The 17,035-nt window shown below is 38.8% G+C and overlaps 1 protein-coding gene across 1 annotated transcript in view; it reads left to right on the plus strand.

The window, feature by feature from the left end:
* LOC124156998 (sodium- and chloride-dependent neutral and basic amino acid transporter B(0+)-like) overlaps positions 1 to 6,544 on the plus strand; it is a 125,553-nt gene extending 119,009 nt beyond the window's left edge. Inside the window, exon 11 of the mRNA XM_046531450.1 lies at positions 3,011 to 6,544. Within this exon, the coding sequence (XP_046387406.1) occupies positions 3,011 to 3,175 (165 nt within the window). The 3' untranslated portion in view covers positions 3,176 to 6,544. The remainder of the gene's footprint in view (positions 1 to 3,010) is intronic.
* The last annotated feature ends 10,491 nt before the right edge of the window (positions 6,545 to 17,035 follow it).

Raw genomic sequence — 17,035 nt, forward strand, 5'->3', positions numbered from 1 at the left:
ATAAAAGTATAGGTATTAATGAAACAAGTACCATAAAATAATAAAATGCCTATACACCGGCAAAAATGTAACATTATAATAACACCGCCAAGATTTTCTATAACACCGAAATCACATGGTTTTAAAACGAATTTTAGCAAAAAATAAAACCACTTTCACGGACCTCTACTCATTATGGATGTTACCACAGTCTATACACTTACATCGTCCCATGTAATCTTTGCCTGTGTCTTGAAGTACGCCAAGCCCAGCACCTCTTGTAGTGAGTGACGAGAAAGTGTGTATGCTATTTTATTAACCCCTCAAGCGTGTGCGACACAGCATATGCATCCTCGCTATTCCGTCCCTATACGGTGCTTTAATCGAAGGCATTTAAACCACCCAGGGTGCTTTAATTTAGAGGCACTTCAGATTTTGTGCAGACCTGAAGTAAAATATTTTTTTGAATCTTATCACTATGCAAAAAAAATCCAAAAAAATATATTATATAAACAATTGTTTAAATTTTATAATTATGAATACGTTACTTACAATTTTCAGTTCCATTAACTTTTTCCTGCTCCTCTTATCCGATGGTTAATAGTTGACCTGTGTGTGATACTGCTCAAAACAGGGTTCTAAGCAGAGTGAGGGTGTTCCTGGGCAGTTTTTGCATCTATATCTTGTCTCTTTTCTCTTTCCGTTTTTTGTGCACACAACACACTTTCATCTTCCAACCTTAAATGTCTCAGTTTTCGGGTTTTGTTGAACAAAATGCTGCCCGGTCAATCGCGTACATTCCGTTTCGATATCAGTGGGCCGTCCTTTGCGCTGTTCTAAATTTTGTCCGTGATACTTAGCAATCATTTTGTTCACTAAGCTCATTCTGAATGCTAGGTGATCTTTGTTATTACCAGCCTTACGGTATAAAATGTACGCGTTTAACACAGCCGTATTAACTAAGTGATTGAATAATTTCTTGTACCACACTTTTGTCCTTTTTCTTTCCAGCAGGAACGATTCTAAAAGTTGATCTTTTAAATCTACACCGCCCATATATTTATTATATTCTGTTACACACATAGGTTTGTTTACACATTCTAGCCCGCCCTTTCGACTTACGGGTTGCATTTGGTCTGAATGCTTTGTAGTCAGCAATGCAACATCGCGTTTATCCTTCCACTTCAAAGCAACCAATTCCCCACACTTTGCACTAACAACTTCTCCTTTCTTTAGTTTCTTTTTGAGGTTTACTGGCATACCTTTACGCGTGATTTTCACGGTTCCAACAGCATCTGTTGTCCTCTGAACTAACCTATGGAAAAGATCGGGACTACTGTAAAAATTGTCCATATAAACACATCTACCAGAGTCTAATAGTTTCTCACACAAACTTAGAACAACTGTAGTTGAAAAAAGATCTGTGTCCTTTGTGATTTCACAGCCCAATTTTGTCTCTGAGCCACAGTAAATAATAAAATTCCATAAATACCCTGCGGAGTCACAAAGTTCAAACAATTTTATCCCAAACCGGGAAGCTTTCATGGAAATATACTGTTTCCACGACAGTCTACCTTTCCACAACAACAATTACTCATCTACACTGATTTCCTTACCGGGTATATACACTTTTTGGAACTTATTTTTCAAATATTCACTAATAGGTAAAATTTTATACAGTTTTGGATCCTTTTTTACAAATTCCTCATCGGTATTATCTACAAAATGGAGAAATTTGGTGAGCAATAAAAATCTTTGCTCACTCATTAGATTGGGAAAAAATGGAGTCTCTAATAAATGCTTTCTGCTAAAATACATTCTGAGGCTTGGTTTCTGAATTATTCCCATCAACATCAGTAAACCTAAATACACCCTTATTTCCCCCAGAGTTGTGGGGACCCACTTTTGGAAGCGTGATTTTTTTTGCTTCGTAATTTTCTCTTTCTCACGAGCAAGAAACTGTGCTGCGTAGCGGTTTGTCTCAGTCACTATAATTGAAATTATTTCATCATCAAAAAATAACTCAAAATATGCCAAGGGATCATCTATACACGAAACAGGCAATATTTGTTTTCCCACTAATTCACACGCAAAAGGTTGAGGAGGGTCAGCACTGTCGATCTCTTGCCAAATATTTTCTTGAAGATTCACAGAAAAATGAGAAGGTCCATCGCTCTCTTCGGAACTGGAATCCAGAGAGTATCCAATTGAAATTTCCGAAGTAGTATCTGAGCATCCTGCGCTCTCTTTTTCCAAAGCGTCAAGCACTTGCTCATCGCACAACTCATGCGAGCTAGAAGACATGGTCAACTAAAGAGGGGCACAGATATGGAGTGGATTCAAGGCCGAAAAAAAAATAAAAAAATCACCAAAGCAAGCGTAGGGATGAAAACACCCCAACCCTTAGCCTCAAACGTCGTAAATAAGATACCAAGATGCGGGGATGCTGGCCGGTCTTCGAGGCCCCGTGAGGCGTTGAGTGACAATGCCTGGACGGACCATGCCTTCACTATCATTGCCTCGATGAAAGAGAAAGGAAACGATGAGGCAGAGAAGCAGATGATAATGAACCAGAGACAAAAGCATTCAGCATCCCGACACGTCACACACAATCGCTAAGAAAGCACATAACCAGAGCTTGAGTGGAAGGATATCTTTCATTAGCATCCACCAGACGCTGACCCTGGAGGAAGCGTTTCTTTCCTGACATCAGCTAGAAAAAAATATTCTAAAAAATACGAGAACGCAAACACAGACCACACAGGGGCACAGAACGATAGCAGGCAGATGTGTCTCACATATATACTCACTAAAAGTACATATATGGAAGCTTAAGAGATAGGAATGCCTAATGAAACATTCAGACGCATAGGGTGCGTCGCACACGCTTGAGGCATGGCAATCGGACGACACAAACGCTGTGTCGCACACGCTGAGAGAACGTCCACGGGCATTTAAAGTCACGCTTGAGGGGTTAAAATACTTTGTTGTTCCAATATTTATTGATGTTTTATCTGTATCTTTGACATAGAGGGGGATGGAGCTGTTGAGACCGACTGAAGATTGGGGGCCAGCTCATCTTCGAGAGAAAGTGGCAATCAAGGATGTTTATCTGGAAAGTAAATTCAATTGTGTGGAGTATGATAACGCTGCCTGTGAATTTGACATCATCGATTCTCGGGGGGAACATATTTAATTTGCTATTTTGTGCAAGACATGATTTTTTAATCAGTGACTGTGATTTTTTAGGAATACTTTTTAAAGACTGTCATCTGTGTATGTATTTTTAAAGAATTTTTTAATTTTTTAATAAGAACCCATATTATTATTAATAGGAATTTTTATGCTACAGGAGACCATTTCATGACATTTAAACAATCATTATAGATCCCATGCAATCCCCATGCAATGCAAAGAATATTCAATATGTATTGACAAGGGATTGCATGATATCTTACATATGATTTAGATACTAACCTATGTCCTCCTTGGGATACACCTCACAGAAATATTGGAGGGCTGTTAAAAAAAATATGTCGACTGACGTCGTGAAACAAAACATGCTTTATTTGAAAGTTAAAAACTGGGTCTCATATAAAGTGCCTCACACAAAATGAATTTGCTCAAGATGGTGTTCTATGTCACAGGACTTGGTCTCAAAAAGACCAAGCATTATTCCTTATTTACCTAACTTCAAAATCAGTCAGTATGTCCCTCTGACTCATGTCACCATTTTAAGAACGCAGTGGCGAAGCGTGACTTAGGCAATCAGTGAAGCTTGGTCATCAACATGCTTGGCAAGTGGTGGCCTGTTCCCAGTGTCCCCTTTCTTTCGTGAAATTTAACCTGCATTGACAAAACAACTTTTAAAAATCGGGAGGTCAATGCCGGGTGCCCCAAGGCCCAAGACAACCTTGGCAAGCCTGGGGTCTGTCAGCACCTTCTCTTTTCCTTGGACGCTGCAAATATGTGAACTGTAAAATGAAAGAACATGCAAGACCCCTGCAGTGGTTAAGACCTGCCTATCGTTCTTCTCACAGTCATAAGTGCTCTCAACACCGTGATTATCCAGGTACATTAGGGACGGAGACCCTACCTCACCCCCTTTTCTGTTTAGTTTTCATATTTTACTCTGCGTACTGCACTGCTTTGTACTCTTTTTTTGTCCCTCGAGCCCCTGTGACTCTCTGTTATCCTTCACGATTCAGACAGTCCTCATAGTTTTGAACAGCCCTTATACAGTGTAACACATTGAAAATACATTGTTTAATGGTAATAGCCCTTGATAAGACCTCAAAAATTTTTCCCTCCAAGGATATCTACCCTTGGCGACTTCACCGTAGCTGTGTATTCAATATGTATTTGAAACTATCAGCTCAATTCCCTATTTCATGAAGTGCATGCAACATGCATTGAAGACATGTTTTAATGCATCATAAAATATGAAATATGTATAGTAGACGAAGCAATTTGTTTGCCTCCAATATACCCACTGTAACTCACTCGTGATCATTCCACGATGGGTTTTTGATAATTTCATGCATGTTCATATCAGGGTAACAAAGCTGCAAGTGTATTTGTTCACTCATCATTCTTAGTATTTACACATCCATACAAAATGTGTGACACCTGGGGGCATAAAATCAAAAAGTCTGAAAGGTGTGAATGATGACGCTTGAGCACACGAGCTTATTCAATCTCCCCTCATCACAATTATGCAAATATCCAACCCCAACATATTCATCACCACGGATATCATTATAATATATGATATAAAACCCCTTTCATTATTAAAAATCTTGCCATTATTTCTTTACTGCTGCACTGGGCCTTCAGCTGCTGAAAATAGGTTGAATCACTTGAGTGACTCTATTGGTTGCAGCACCGTATCAATGTCTGTCTATCTAATGGATTACTCCGCAGGGTCATAAGGGTGGCCAACCCGAAAATGAGTTTTTTGAAGGTTATTTACCTTATGGACAGGAGTTTAATCATCATCATTATCATCATCTTAATTTTTATATGTATTTTCTTTACCTTTCTTTTGTTAGTTACTATTTTCCTAGTTAGTTATGTAATCAATCAAAAGCAATACTGTTGAGAAGCAATAACGCTAAAATTTTATAGAAATAAGCTTTGTGAGGGCTTATAAAGGAATACGTGTTGTTGGTAGGAAATTTGATTCTTCATATACCAGGAGTCTATGCATGTTGATGTTGATATGGTCCTGTTTATCGAAAATATGATTAGTGCAAAGGCCCAGAGAAACATTTTCCTGGTGCTAAGTAAACCATGAGTGTAAATCGCTCGAACATGAATCAATCAATCCCTGGCTTCCATGAATGGCATATTTATGTTGCTATGTGATACACGGCCTTTGTCAGAGATAAGCAGTTTAGTGTTATTTTTTTAACATCACTTTATAACTATTTTTTATCACTAATTATTGTGGAATAGATACCTTACTTGGAAAATGATAATTTAAAAAAATGAATCAAGTGATATAAAGCAGTTCTATCATTTTTTACCTGGTGATACCACTTTATTGTCTAAAAAAAGAAATTGTTGTGCCATCAATCTTTGAAAACTGCTTTGGCACACTGCTATGAAAAACATCAACAGACCAAAGTGAGGCCAGTAACTGTTATTTTAAATACGGTAATATGTTTTTCATTGGTATCACTTGTCAGTAATTAGGGGTGAGATCAATTTGACATCACTTTTTTAATCATTTTTAGAGCTATTTAATTTTAATATCCATAGTGATAAGTATTTATAGAATAACACTTTCATATAATAATAAGGGACATAGAAAAGACATAGGTAATATGAAATAGATATCTTTTATCCTTCAAAGTGACTTATGATACTGCTTGGGTTGTGGTACATTGCACATCACATATCCACAAATTCAGGATGCAGGGAAACCAATATTGTGGGTGACATGTTGCATTTTATTTGAATCATTATCAGTGGAAGATAGTTTCTTAAGAGTTCTATATATACTGTTCATTATTTTATGCAAACAGATTCCTTGTCATCAGAGTGTTTTTAAAAATTATGTTCATCCAAATATGACTCAAAAATGAAAGCATTTATTGCTTGAAATATTGACTTAGTTAATTGTCTCCGTGAAACTCTATACAAACTGCTGCATTGTGGCTCAAGTTTACTTGGAATTTCATTCAAAGATGAAATCTTTGGGTACCTAACCTATATATATGGAACATCAATTTGGTCAATGGAAAAATAATAATAGGTAACTCAAAATGATACGTAAAGTGTTCATGAAATGGTATCTCAACTTTTTATCTAATATAGTGCGAAATGGGACAGCTGTTTTTTTTAATAAGGAGTGAATTTGTTCACAAAGATGATCCATAAGATACTTTTGGATCATGGATTTGTATATTTATGGAAAGTGCATTTGACAATGTCAGTCCTTTGTGCCTTTATGCTGAAAATGACTTATGTCAAGTGGAAACAACAGTTATTTTATTTATTTATGTATGTTTTTCTAATAAAATACAAAATTTTAACTCATAAGAGCATGCTCTAATGAATACACATTGTGTTTCCTTTTCTTGAAATAAATTAAAACTTCTTGTCGGGTGAACGTTGTAGCGTAGTATCCAGAAGGAAGAAGTCAATGTCACTCACATAAAAATACGGTGAACAGCCTAATCCAATTATATTTCTCCACCAAAGACAAGATAACCACAATTGCTGGCCTCAGTGGTGGAGGGGTAAAGTCCTGGCCTGCCAAATCTGAGGTCATGGGTTCAATTCCCACATGGGTAGGTTGTGTCCCTATTAGGGCATGGTAGTGTGTGATGGTCGTCGTTAACACCTCAAGTGTGCCATGACGTGATATCACGTCATGGTGCGGTATCCCCTGGTGCTGATGGCGTGATATCACGTCATGGGTATCCCGAGGGTTCTGGCCCTCTGTAAGAGCTCGGTTCAGTTCTGTGATGACCTTTTGCACCTCTAAGTTGCTCAGCAGGGATCTAGCAGCGCATTTGTGAATGCCGTTTCAAGCAACCTTTCCTGGGAGGATCTGGAGAAATTTTTTCTTTTATCTTAAGGTAAGCCAATTTCCATTCATTTTCCCCTGTATCCTCTCTATAACTTCTTTCCTTTCTCTCGAACCCTACTGTTAAGGGTATTAACTGCATTCTAAATCCAGATGCAACCGAATTTACTCCAGCGTTAATGACAAAAGGCTCAAATGCCTCTCCTCCAAAATCCGTTATGACCACTTTATGTGACTCAGGACAACTGTTGTCAGATAGTCTTAAACATTATCCGCATTCTTTCAAAATGATTCATCTTAACATCCAAAGTCTCCCTGCTCACCTTAGCGAGCTCAGATTACTACTAAAAAATAACGACATACATGTTATTTCTCTTGCTGAAACCTGGCTGAAACCTTCAATGCCCACTAATGCCTTTGACATCCCAGGATATAGCCTTTATCGCAATGATCGTGTTAATAAAGGCGGCGGAGGCGTAGGAGTGTTCGTGAGAAATGATCTGAAATGCAAGGTAATTTGCAAAAGTGATCCTATTTATGCTAAAAGACCAGAATATATTTTCTTTGAAGTTAAAATTAATACAACTAAAATTCTTATTGGTTCAGTCTATAGACCAACAAAAACTGGGCATTTATCAGATTTGGATAATGTATTATCAAATTACACAACCGTATTCGAACATATAATACTGACAGGTGACTTCAATTCTAATTTTAATGCAAACTCCCGTGATAAAAATTATCTCCAAGGAATGTTCTATGGCTACAATCTTAAAATACTACCATTAAATGCAACTAATACGACAAAAACTTCTTCAACTTGGATTGATTTGGCAGTAACTGCAAACAAAGAAAAAATTCTCACTCACGGTCAGTTTCCTGTCCCTGGTATCTCATCCCATGATCTAATATTTCTTGCTTACTCTATTAAAATGCCGAAAGCAAAGCAGACTATAATTCCTCATCGCAACTTAAAAGAGATAAATAACGATGATTTGCTTAGTGAAGCATGTACACTACCATGGTCCTCTATTGAATTCGTTGAAAAGGTTGAGGACAAAGTTGAAATTTTAAATAATCTTCTAACGTATTTTTTGGATAAATTTGCCCCGGAGAAATTGGTACGTATCTCTAAACCAAATGCACCTTGGTTGAATGCGGAAATTAAACAATCAATGTCAGCCCGAGACTTAGCCTTTAGAATTTTTAAGAGAACAAATGATATCAATGCATTCAACAGGTACAAATGTCTCAGAAATAAAACAAAGCAGCTAGTAAGGAATGCAAAAATTAAATTTTTTCAAACTGCTACTAAATCTAAAAATTCACCAACCATTCTCTGGAAGCAACTTAACTCAATCGGCATAGGTAAAAGCAAGAACATTCCCAGCCCAACGAATGCATCCCTTGATAGATTAAATCAAACATTTTCACAGCCACCAAATGAAATTCCAAATGAGGACAAGGAGCGAGTCATACAAACATACTCCATCAAATCAGCCGGGACACATAACCATACTAAGAAGCTTACTTGGAAACCTGTGACTCAAATGCAAGTACACTCTGCATTTAAGTGCATCAAGTCTAAAGCTCAAGGCTCAGATGGTATTCCCCTTGAATTCATTAAATCATTACTCCCATTAATTCTACAATACCTCACCAACATTTTCAACTCGTCACTATCACAAGATCATTTTCCCATTCAATGGAAATCTGCCCTAGTTAAACCCATACCAAAAAAGGGAAACACTCAAGATCAATTAACTTTTCACCCAATTTCTTTTCTTTCAATCATTTCTAAGGCTCTAGAAAAACTTGTTCACAAACAAATCACTACCTTTCTTAAGCAAAATAAAATACTCAATGATTATCAATCTGGCTTTCGGCACGGACATAGTACCACCACTGCTTTAGTTAAAATAACGGATGATATGCGACGCTCCATGGACAAGAAAGAGATCACAGCACTCGTACTGCTAGACTTTTGTAAAGCCTTTGACTCGTTAGACAAAGACATTCTTGCAGCTAAAATCCATTGCATGGGTTTTTCTCCTTCTGTTGTTAAATGGATTACTTCTTATCTCTCTGATCGGAAACAGAAAGTAATTTCTAATAATTTGGAATCCTCTTGGATCCACCTTACTAGAGGAGCCCCACAAGGCTCCATCCTTGGTCCACTTTTATTCTCACTTTATATCAATGATTGCTCATCAGGACTAAATTGCAAGTATCACCTCTATGCAGACGATCTACAAATCTATTTGCATTCCACAGTCAATAATTTAAGCAATAGCTTGATGTCTATCAATGATGACTTAGCATACCTCCAAGAATGGTGCAATAATAACTTCCTATGCATAAATCCTAATAAATCTCAAGCAATACTAATTGGTTACCCAAGAATTTTAGCGAGAGTGCAGAGGGATAAATTGCCAAATTTACGTATCGCCGATTCCCCAATTTCTTTTTGCGATGAAGTCAGAAACTTAGGATTAATTATTGATCAAAATCTCTCTTGGGCATCACATGTAAATAAAATCACTAACTCTGTTAATCAATCACTTTATCCCCTATTAAAATTTAAATATGTCATCCCTACATCTCTTAAAGCGCAATTAGTATCTAATTTAATATTACCTTTATTTGACTATTCTGACATTGCCTACCAGGACCTTTCTCAAGAACTTAGTCTTAAGCTTCAACGTTCCATGAACAGATGCATTAGATTCATATTTAACTTACAATTATCGGACCATATAACCGATTATATTAATAAACTGTCATGGCTGAAACTTGACTCTCGACGCCGGCTGCATACTCTTTCTCTCCTATATCAAATTCTAAACACAAAAACACCTCCTTACCTATCATGCGAATTCAGGAGTCTTGACACTGTCCATATGACTAACACAAGAGGGAATCACAATCTTTTTATACCTCATTACCGAACTGTCATTTACAACAAATCATTTACCGTTACTGCATGTAGGGAATGGAATAATCTTAACCTTTCAATTAGGAACTCATCATCATTGGCATCTTTTAAGAGGAGGCTACACAAAGCACTTTTCACCTCACAACAAGTAGGTATACATGACACTGAGCAGCACCTGTGACAAAGTGATATGCATCACTGAATGCTTGTACATATATATATATATATATATATACATGTTATATTTTATATCTTAATTGCTTGTGTAATATTTTTGTATCCTATGTATCTCATGAACTATGTTGTATTTTGCATGTAACATGACATTAGCTTTCACTCAGTAGGTTTTCGCAGGTTTTTCACGCCCCCCTTCTTGTGTGGGCGTTTTCCTGCAGTGGGTTTTTTTGCTGAAGGATATTACACCCTTATCCTCATGTTTTTTCCCACCAACTTAAATCTTTTTTACACAAAAATTACACATATAGTTGTTTATATTTTTTGACATTTCACAAACAGTGTAAATTGTATATTCTTGGTACTGTAAACGTTTGTCTAATATTTTATAATATGCTGGCATTGACGTTATCGAGGGGTTAGGTGGAAGAGGGGACTTTCCAGTCTCAACCTCGCCCGAATAAAGGCATTTTATTATTATTATTATTATTATAACTGTGAAATCAATGGCTTATGGCTGCTCTCAATTCTTAGTCTCACTATATTGTAAATATTTAGTTCATATAGATAGTTTTACATCAGTAAACCTGTTTGTGGCATTTTATCTTTGGCCTATTTCACCAAGAGAGTGTATTTTGATCCTGTTATCTATAGGAATTTTTACAAAAACATAAAATGCATTTATTGCAGATGGTACGGCAGCAAGGAGTAAAACGGAAAATTTTGCATGCTGGCCGGGAGTTGATGCCGCTTTAAATAGGTGAAATTCCCCATTCATCAGCCTCTGTTGATGATCAGCAGTCTTCGCCATCACATCAGGACCCGCAGCCATCGATGTCAAGGGAGGAAACCTCTTCAAGGACACAAACATTTCCTTCCAAGCTCTCTGCCTTCTCTAGGCAAATATACACGGAGGAGGAATTTTGAGAGATCCTGGAAGATAGGGGGATCCGAAATTCTCTGAAGACTCCGAGTTAGAAACTAGTGAGGAGGAGGGTGGGGAGGAGGATGAACCCTCACAGTCAGGTACTCTGTTGCCTCCTCCTACGCCCGATCCTCTTATGTCAATCACTGGCCCATCCCCTTTGTCCTATTCTTTACCTGAACTCTCTAACAATACCGTCAGTCCTTCTCCATCCTAACATCCTTTGCGGTGGACCCAAAGTTCAGTGACCCCTCAGAATATCACTTCCATAGAAAACCCAGCTCTCACCACTCCACCCCCTTCCAACGACCCAAGTGTATTTTGCATCTCCTCTTCCCAGACACCCTCTTTCGTATACAGACATACTTTCTTATTATCTCCGAAAGGAAAGGTTAGGAATTGGAAACAATTGACCTATGAAGAGTTTTTCTTCACCTTCATAGGCCTTTTATTTCATAAGGTAGGTATTCCTATAAACTATATATCCGACTAATGGAACATTGATATATTGTTTGACCTGCCTTGCTTTCGGAAATACATGAGTTGTGATTGATTCTTTTGCATTCTTCAAGCCCTTCATTTTTCACCGAACACCAGCCCAAATGATTCAGAGCCTGATGATTTCCTCCGTCCAGAAAAAATCCGACCCTTTTAGATTCATTTCACACCCCCATTGATTCCATAATAATTCCTTCCCGAAAGCTATGCATGCTTTTTCATTTATCGTGAACCCACCGTAAAGATTTCCCTTTATAAATTCCATCTTTCTGTCATTAGATCCTTTATCCTTCCATCCTACACTCCTTATCCCAAGCCACTTTTACCATCAATATCTCAATCTCACGTCCCTGAACTCATCCAAGAGGAAGGTGGCAGAAAGAAGTATCGACGGTGCAAGAATTGCACTATTGCGGTGTAAGCACTCTGGGGCGTACGAAAGAAACCACATACATCTGCACTGGCTGTCAGAACTCTCCTCCACTCTGTCCCGAGTGCTTTTTTCCCTTTCATAGGAAGGCATAATTATTATCATATATTGCATTATAGATTAAATATATTGTTGTAAAATTTATGAGAGAGATATTTCGTACATTGGTAAAACATACATGACTGTACGTAATTGTGTGGCATTTTTTAGTGTCCCCCCCCCCCCCAAAAATTTCTGGTACCCCTCCCCCCAGAAATTCCTCGAACTTTCTCCGAACTTATCCGCAGAACTTCTCCCGCTAAGGATTTTTCGCGCTAAGGTTTTTCGCGCAAAGGATTTTCGCGCAAAGGATTTTCGCGCAAAAGGCCCTGTAGCAAAATGCCCTGTCTCGCAAAATCCTGTCTCCGGAAAATGCTGCCTCCGGAAAGCAGCATCCGAAAGCCAGCATCCGACAGCCAGCACCGGAAGCCAGCACCGAAGCCAGCACCGAACCCAGCACCGAACCCAGCCTACCTGCAATCCAAGACTTATATAGGACTACTGCGGAGGAATACTTACTCCTTGGCAAGCAAGGGGAAATCGGTGCTAAGGCCTTAGTATTGCACTTGGAGTGAGAAGTTTTACCATTGTCCTATCACAACTCTCTCTCCCTCCAACACCTCACCCCAGTATCTCCCTCCCCTCCATGTGTTCCAATGAACTATCCCTCTGATTCCTCTGATGTCTCCAACCCAGAAGTTGAGGGGAAAATTCTGGGTGCTGTGCTGTTGTCTCAAAACCAGGGAATGCTGATTTTGTGGAGCGGCCGTTCTATGCAGAGTGGCGCCGTAGTTGAATTCGCCTGCCTACCCCTCCACTCCCTGGAAGAATCCCTCCCCTCAGATCCTGGCTTTTCCTGAATAGGAGAGCCCTCTTTCTGGTCGTGGCCTGCTGGGAGTCACATGTCTTGTGAGGCATGGCATATTTAGAGCAATTTTCTGCTGGTATTTAGCTGGTAATGTTTCCTTTGGGATCATGAATTACTATCATTGTTTTCTGTAATACTTGTGATTTTGAATACTCTACTTTTGAATAGATATCGAACGATAATAACTCGTAAATTGTTTTTTGGTACCTTTTTCTTGTGAGCTGTTTTTCTTGTTTGTGGAGTCTTTCCCTGATCCAGCTTGTGACCGACGGTTGGAGTATTTCCCTTGTCTGGACTTACGTGAAAAATCAACCAGATTTTACGACGTAACGTCACAATTGTATATAATATGTATATACATATATAATTATAAAATGGTCATCATTTCGATTGCATTGAATTTGTTTTGGGTAAATACAATATTTTTTCATAGCATGTGATTCCTTTTTTCAATATATTAGGGCACTTACATAAATAAGAAGTAACTCGAGATTTCCAGGCACGATGAAATTAGTCTCTCCCTCGTGTAATTAGAAAGAAAATGTCATCATTGCTTTCAGTAATCGGATACGTAATAATATTATAGAGATGCTGCAGATCTATTCCTAGCAATACATATTAATGAATGGTCAACTGTAATTGATATTATTATGGACCAAATGATAAAATACTATTATTGTGGCAAAAATTTATATCATTTTCAGATTTTTGCAGAATATTCCTAGTTCTTACAAGCAGACTGACTAAATCTTTCTATCACCCCTCGCTTCATCTCCATACCCCCTCCAACCTTAGAACAGTCGGCAGTAGTGGTGCACGTCAAGAGACACCCTAATACACCGTCGGAAAATAATCTCGAAAGCCCATCTCCAAAACCTGCAGCGAAGGGAATACATAATGGTTTGTGGAAACCATTTCTGCTTTTATCCTCTCTATATGTATAATGATACTTATGGGTGGTCGTATCGGTGTAAAGGTAATGAAGCTGAAAGCAAGAAACAAGTAAAGGAATTACTGACGAGAGTAGTAGCTTGAGATGAAAATGTAGAAATTATTCAATATTCTATAACCCACCCCGATACTTAGGATTATTTGTACAAGGAATAGGCCGAAATATCTTGTGCCGGTCAAAAGGAGGTCATTGATCTCTCCTCTCAAAGAAGGACATATACCTTTATGCTCCAAAAATTTACTAACCTTTCCAACTCTAAGAATTTTATTGACCCATCAACCTCTAAGGTGGTTATTGATCTCTCAAGCTCGAAGAAGGTCATTTCAACTCCAAGAAGGTTATGACCTCTCCTACCGCAAGTATGTCATTGAACTCTCCAACTCCAAGAAGGTCATTAAGCCAAAAACCTCTGCAATTGCAAGACGTTTATTCACCATACCAACTCTGAGAAGGTCATTGACCTCTCTCGCTCCAAGAAGTGTATTGAATTATTAACCCTAAAGAGGTACTTGACCTCTCATTCTCCAAGAAGGTCATATTATCTGCCAATATCAAATTCCAGTGAGGTCAATGGCCTACTGAAGTTTGATGGGTCAATGACCATCTTGTAGTTGGAGAGTTCAATTACCTGCTTGTAGTTGAGAGGTCAACGACCTGCTTGGAGTTGGAGAGGTCAATGACCTTTTTGGAGTTGGAGAGGTTAATAACCTCTTTGGAGTTGGTGAGGTCAATGAGCTTATTGACCTATTCGCATTCAATGTAACAAAAATGCGATTCTAGACGAGAGAAGTTAATAGCCATGTGACTTGACTTTGGAAGGGTTCTTGAAGGTGGAGGGATCAGAGGCCTTCTTTGGTCACTTATGACTTTATTATTTAATACTATCACATGAATCCGCAGTATTGCACTGAAAAAAACAGTTTTTTTGAATGAGTAATCAAATAAACAGTGTGATCTCAAGTTTTTGAGTGTGAACATTTAGAACGGGTTTTGACATAATGTATTATTAAATTGTCATCAGAATTCACGTGTTGGTTTTTCCAAATGCAAAACCAATTTTTGTCATGAGTCATTACTGTCAAAGGTTACATTAGTCGTATTTTTGCGTGTGAACATTACTAAGGCGTTTTTGACAAGATTTTTTTTAAGTGTATCACATGTTTTTGCTTTGCATCACTTTAAATCTATATTTCGATTCTTGACATACCAGAAGTCAGCTTTTCCTTGTATTTAATTCAAACCATCTTTAAATTTTGATTTATCTCATTCGAGGCATAACTTAAAATGTGACAGTGAAAAATTAAAAAGCATTATTGACATCTATTTTTTTAAGCGTTCGTGATATTACTTTCTTTCTCATATTACCTGAAATCTCGCTTTTTTTACATTCATGCTAAACATTTTTTCTTGGGTAATCAAATTCAAGATAAAATTTCACATTTTTTGTGTGTATATCACAAACTCGCTGCGCTCCGCGCGCTCGTTAAGGGGCTCCGCCCCTTAAAAACCCCGGTTCCGGCTTCGCCGTCTACATTTGTGATCGTTCGAAGAATTTTAGTTTGAATAATCTCACCTCAGCTAGGGGCCGGCTTCGCCGGCCAGGGGGTAGGGAAGCGCCCTACTCATTCCTCGGAATGGCTTCGCCGTTCCTCGTTGAGAGGCGGCTTCGCCGCCCAGGGGTGGAGTGTGCCCCCCCGGGGCTACCCCGCTAAGTACTCGGAACGGCTTCGCCGTTCCTCTTCTGGGGTCGGCATAGCCGTCCAGGGGGCGAGGGCACTTCGGAACTTTTTCACCGTTATTCGTTTAAGGGGTGAATGGAGCCCACAGCGGCTAGGGGGAGCTTCAGTAACCCCCCCGGGGGTTACTGAAGCTCCCCCTAGCCTACGCCAGTTACTCCTCGGAACGTCTTCTCCACCATGGGGATGAAGAGCCTTACCGCGGCTACTCAGCTTAGTCCTCATTAATGCTCTTCTCCACCGAGAGGGGTGCCCAGGGGATTTGGGGTTTGAATGTGTTATACATGCGGTCACCAATCTTCCACAGTGATTATGTAACGATGATTGTAAAGGGTAGTGCAATGCGGCGTAATAGTTGCGACAAGTACGCATAAAAGAAGACTTAATGGGAAGTATTTCATTTTTTGCAGGGCGTTTCAACGGAATACCGGGGGTTTTATACTTGTGTTAAAACAGTGGTCACAAATCGTTTTCATAAATTCCGTGCTGATAAGTCCTAGGGGTCCGAAATAGAGGCGGAATTTTGACGATACTTTTACCCGGAGAGGCGATTTATTAGAAATTTTTTGGGAGGTTTCACGGGGTTATCGGGGGGTTTATTAAGTAGTAGTGGCACCGGCTAAATTGTGACGAAAAACACTCGGAAAGGCGAATTTAAAAATTTTATTTTTTTTCGGCGAGGTTCTAGGAGGTGATCGGGGGTTTTCTGGTATTTTTTCCCGAATGGTTTACGGTGGCCCGCCTTCACCAAACATTCTGGATCTATAGCTCAGTGGGGACGGGTAGTGCGGCGTAATGTTTGCGAGAAGTTCCCAAATAGGAGACTTAGTTGCTCATTTTACATTTGGGGGGATTTCAGGGGATACCGGGGGTTTATATGTGTGTACTCCTGGCGGTCACTATCCATTGACATATATTCCGAGGGGATGAGTCGTTGGGGGCGGTGGAATAGTCACGAAAAGTACTCAAAAAGTAGACTTTTTTGCAAAATTTTATTTTTTTGGGGGGTTTTTGAGGGTTTTCCGGAGGTTTATAGGTTTTTACATCCAGGGGTTATCAATCGTCCACATCAATTCCGTAGCGATGAGTGGTAAGGCTTGGAAATGTGGCGGAATTGTGACGAAAAGTACCCGAAAAGGCTACTTATACGCAAATTTTAATTTTTTAGGGGTTTTCAGGGGGTTTAAAGATGACGATGTTATATGGTCACATCCATTTACTATCATATCTTAGAGACGTTGCCCCTATGACATCCATATTTCGAGAGTTAAACAATAAAAAGTAAATCTCTCTCCGGAAAAAATTAGTAATGCCCGCCATTTTCATTTTTTCGCGGTTATATCGATTAAACTTTTTATTAAATATTTCTGTTTTCTGAAAGATAATGCATAGCTGTATGTAACTACAAGGTTTGAAAGAAATCGGTGAGGAATAAATTGACAAAATCCTATGTTAATCTTTTG

This window comes from Ischnura elegans, chromosome 4 (genome assembly GCF_921293095.1).
Source record: "Ischnura elegans chromosome 4, ioIscEleg1.1, whole genome shotgun sequence".
Lineage (NCBI taxonomy): Eukaryota > Metazoa > Arthropoda > Insecta > Odonata > Coenagrionidae > Ischnura > Ischnura elegans.